Below are 4,995 nucleotides of genomic sequence, written 5' to 3'. Positions count from 1 at the left end.
TAACTGCACAATCAACATCTTTCAATTGATTTGAGTGGAATTATATATCGTAATAGAACTAATCATGTAATTCACACTACAAGTCACCCAAGATCATAGTAGACTGCAAACCATAATCAACTTTTGGTGGACGTCGTATCCCACCAAATAATTCCTGCAATAGCTAAGAATTAATATAGTTAGTAGTAAGCAGGGTCGAACCACAGGGAACGGGTAATTGCAATCAATTTCCTAAAGATCTAAAAATTGGTGTAGCCACCACGCCTTAAAGTGATAGAAAAATTAATTTACTAAGAAAATAAATAAATCAACGAAAATCACACTAGAAATAAATCAAAGAAAATGTAACTCGGCTCGAATAAATCCATATTAATTTAATGACTCTAATCATCGACGCAATGATTAATTAATCCATATCAACCAACCAGTTATAGGATACCGTGAAACGCAACGGGCGTACCCCAATTCCTACTTACTGTATCGATAAACAGCTGGAGACGTCAGACCTGCTTATTTCCCTTATTAAAATATAACCTAGCTGGAGACGCCAGACCTAGATTTAATATTCTAATAGCATTAAGATGAAGGAACCTAATTTAGACCAATTATCCTAGATACGCTAGTAATAATTAATCCACCAATTTATTCCTACTACGAACATGGTAGCTTTATCACTAATCAGCCATATTCCAACAATTACGGATTGGGGGAACCAATTGACTGTAATCCAATTTAACCTAAGTTGATCAGACTTAAATTAAATCAGAACTATCTTTAAACACAAGGAACAAATCGAAATCAACAGGAATCAATTATATGAACAATTAGGTCTCACAGGTTATTAAATCAATACTTCATTATTCTCGCCGAATTAAAAATTAGCTACTCATAATTAACCTAAAAATAATAAAATAAATCAAATCAAACATAAAATAAATAAAATTGGAATTAAAACATAAAAGTCACCACTTGCGGAATTAAGGGAAGAAACGTCTACTGCACTTGATCTCCCAAAACCAATCGCTAGTTCCAAAAAAAACAATAGAGAGAAATATGATTGCCTAACTAATCTACTAATCTAATAAGAATAAAACGTGTAATGTAAAACTAAGTCAACCCCCTAATATATAATACTCCAAAGTTGGCGGCTATGTAGGAATCATAAAAAACAAAATCTAACCTATCTCTCTAAAACTAGCGGCTGACCTCTAAACAAAAGGATTTAAAATCCTTAAGTGCCGATCCCTAGCTCCAACTTTGGGCTTCGGCCCCTTAAACATAATAAGGACCAAAATTAATTAAAATTAACAAGAGTTTTGGGCTAAATTAAATCTAAAATAAATAACTTCAAGCCCAATCTCTAAATTCCTCCAAAAATCACGCCAACATCATCAAATTTCTCAACTTTCATCATCTCTCGGCATCCACGAGCTTCCACTCTCCATCCATGCAATTCCTACGCCAAATTACCACAAACTTGGGTAATATCAAATAAAAACACACGATAAATAACTCAAATCTAGACAACTAAATCACACACATCAACTTTACAGCTAAACTATAAAGAATATTCAATATAATACATAGTCAATTTCGAACAATAATTTGCATTAATCAAACAATATGTATACAAGATCATTCAACCTTACAGGAAAGTGAACAACAAAATTAATCATACCTCTCGTACAGAGTTGTCAAGACAGTTCTCAAAATCATTGTTATCGCAATAGCATTCTTCAAACGACATTTCACGGCAAAGCTTCTACTAGATAAGATGAAAGTCACCGCAAGCTTGCGAAAGATAGGCAACTGGTGGGGCGACAACGACATACTATGGATAAAACGAACTCTCAACCACGATGGTCATCGGCACGATGTGATGGCCGAAGGGAGGACGAGGGACGAGGTGGGCTTGTTGAGGAATGGTGGGACGACTGAATCCCTTTCTTCTTCTTTTTTTATTTTTTTATTTTATTGACTTTTAGAATTTGATAAAATATTTATTTAGGTGGTACATAAAAGTAAAAAAATTTCTAAATGAATACTATATATTTTATAGAAAGTGGATACATTTAAAAAGAGTATACACCATTCACTACAAAAAAAATTGTGGCTTTAACGACTGAAAATTGGTCATTAAAACTGAAAAAAAAACGGTCATTAACATGGTTAACGGCCAATTTGATCGGTCGTTATTTGCATGGTCGTTCGAAAAATTAACGACTGAAAATTCGATCATTTAATTTAACAAGACGGAACAACGACCGAAATTTCGGTCTTTTTAAATACGGATTTTTGTCGTATTTTTTTACTATTTTTTATTTTAAAGATCGAATTTTTATTTTTAACGATCGAAAATTCGATCGTTAAAAAAAATACAATAATTTTTTATTTTTTTATATGAAAATCTAGCTTTTTGCCCCACAAGTATTTTGGTATTTTTAATATATTTTGGACTCAATCGCATACGCTTTGCTGAACTTCTTAGTTGGTCACCCACCCTAGTAATGCTCTAACTAGCACTATTAACCTTGAAGTTATTTTCGAGTAGGTATCAGTACAGAAGATGTGTATTATTGATATACCTGCCACCTATTAATTCATTTAACCTCTTCATCAATATACAATAATATCATTCGTACATAACCTTAGAATATGTCGACAAAGATATCTAAGACTGGAAGTGTCGGCGAAAGAGTGACGACAAACATAACGGTCGATTTTAAAATAATAAAAAAATTAATATTATCATTAAATTATTTTTAAAAAGTTTAATATTATTGTTAAAAATAACTATCGATTTTAAGAAATTCTAAACAATTTTAAAATAAGAATAAAATATAAAAAATAAATAAAAATAATAAAAATTAATATTAATGATTGAATTAACAATTGATTTTAAAAATATTAGAAAAATCAATTTTAACTATAAAATTAACAACTAATTTTAAAAAACTGATATTAACGATTGAACTTTCGGCTGTTAATAAAATAGAAATAAAATAAAAAACAAAGAGAATGAAAATATTAACGACTAAATTTTTGGTAGTTAAAAAAATAAAAAATATATATGTTTTTTCAAAAAAAAAAAATAATTAATATAATATTAATGACCAAATTTCGATCGTTAAAAAATAAAAGTACATCAACAACCTAATTGTTGGTCTTTAATTAAATAAAATAAAATTATTAACAACTGAATTTTCGATGGTTAAAAAAATTAAAATATAATTTAAGAAATTAAATCGTACAAACTATTATTAGGGCCGCTAATTTAAGGATCAAAAATTTTGATTGTTTTCGATCGTTATTGACATTTTTTCTTGTAGTGATTTACACCGCACCCTTCATTATATATATCCATTCTAATGACTTTGAAACTTCTAGCATTATTTTTTTGAAAGATACAAGAAAATGTATATTACACTTGAATTAATCATACTATTACAACTAATCGAAATATTCAAACAAATACTACAACTCAATATCCACACAAAAATACTATTCACGCGCGATTTGAATCATTGATCTGTTGAAAGATAGAATGTTTTGGTATGCTCAATTTTACCGTTTGGCCTCCTCGACCGACTTTGAAACTTCCATTATGATTATGAACACAAAACAATATACTCCCTCCGTCCACTAATTGTTGGCCTACTTTCCTTTTTGGTCCGTCCACCAATTTATGTCCTACCCATTTATAGTAAGTCTTTATAATTTTTTAATTGGTGGGTCCCAATAAACAATACACTTTTTCTTCACTCAACTAATAAACAATACACTTTGTGGGTCCCTTTCTCCACTCAACTAATAAACAATATATTTTGTGGGTCCATTTCTCCACTCACTACACTTTTTCTTAAAATCCGTGTTTTGCCTCCTAGGCCAACAATTAGTGGACGGAGGGAGTAATACATAAAGACAAAGAAAATTAATATTCAGCTGGTCAACCAAAATACATGACATTATGAATATAAAAATGAATTCACATTATGGAGCAATTGGGAGGAGGGGGATCGTATTCGCATTCTAAATAAAGTGGGTGGCAGTATGGCGGAGGCTGGCACGGCGTTGGCGTTGGCGTCGGCGGTTTGGGAGGTTGTGGTTTGGCTTCTGCTACGCTTATGATATCTGCAAAACAAAATTTTTTCCTCAGACAGTTGACCAAACACACTGAATCCACCTCTTCTCCTACCACCTCAAGCTTATCATTTGCTCCGATACTCACTGACGCCACTCCTGCATCATCATCATCATCGTCACAAATATTTATTACATGTATATATATCTTCATACACACACACACATATATATACCTTGTACAGCCACAGCAATCTTCATGGCCTTTGACTTAGCCTTGTCACAGTGCATGGGCACATTTATCACAATCTTTTTCTACAGTACAAAATGGAATAATATATTAATTTGATTCACTTTAGTCACACATATATGTATATGTTATCATTGCAAATGAAATAATTAGTTGTCTGCATGTGTCTATGAATCGAAAAACCTACCTTCATATATGGCTACGTTTGGTCGTTCTTCTTTCTGGGAGTTTTAGATTGGATGCAAAGTTGTTGCAATTTATAAGGAAGAAAAACGTCCAATTGCAATCCTTTTGTATATCAAATTTTAAATCATATGTTGTATAAATAAACAAACATGCATGTGGGCTTCACTGTGTGGCTGCAAGCCTCCCCACTAGAAGACAATTAAATCACAATTAATTTAGGTATCTAGTTTGAATGGGCTAATTAATTTTATAAATGGTATCTTGTTTAATACTATTACATACCTATCAGTATCAGCCCCCTCGTCATGTTTAACTTTTCAATGATATGTCAATATATATATAAAATTATTGGCTGAAGCCTGAAACTAATTACACTAGGTAGAGTTTAACATATTGGGGTATTCTCCTCCCTGACTCGTTTCAGTTGCTTTCCTTAAATTATGTCATAATATACTTTGTATTTTATGTTTTTTAGTTTA

General features: G+C 31.5%; 1 protein-coding gene across 2 annotated transcripts; it reads right to left on the bottom strand.

The window, feature by feature from the left end:
- Positions 1–3,916: 3,916 nt before the first annotated feature.
- LOC130986099 (heavy metal-associated isoprenylated plant protein 16-like) lies at positions 3,917–4,627 on the bottom strand. 2 transcript variants are annotated; one of them, XM_057909381.1, is made up of 3 exons: positions 4,518–4,627; positions 4,317–4,395; positions 3,917–4,239 (listed from the first exon to the last, which is right to left on the bottom strand). In XM_057909381.1, the coding sequence occupies exons 1-3, from the start codon at positions 4,521–4,523 to the stop codon at positions 3,986–3,988; spliced, it is 339 nt and encodes a 112-aa protein (XP_057765364.1). In that variant the 5' UTR covers positions 4,524–4,627; the 3' UTR covers positions 3,917–3,985. The 2 variants fall into 2 exon arrangements, with proteins under 2 accessions (XP_057765364.1, XP_057765365.1); XM_057909382.1 differs by having other exon boundaries at positions 3,917–4,131.
- Positions 4,628–4,995: the final 368 nt, after the last annotated feature.

Source organism: Salvia miltiorrhiza, chromosome 5 (assembly GCF_028751815.1).
Source record: "Salvia miltiorrhiza cultivar Shanhuang (shh) chromosome 5, IMPLAD_Smil_shh, whole genome shotgun sequence".
Taxonomy (NCBI): domain Eukaryota; kingdom Viridiplantae; phylum Streptophyta; class Magnoliopsida; order Lamiales; family Lamiaceae; genus Salvia; species Salvia miltiorrhiza.
This window is presented reverse-complemented; position numbering and strand designations above follow the sequence as displayed.

Bases quoted from the DNA above. Each gene is read 5' to 3' on its own strand.
- LOC130986099 (XM_057909381.1), bottom strand. The intron at 4,240-4,316 runs GTATATATATGT...ATGATGATGCAG, and splicing joins GATTGCTGTGGCTGTACAAG to GAGTGGCGTCAGTGAGTATC.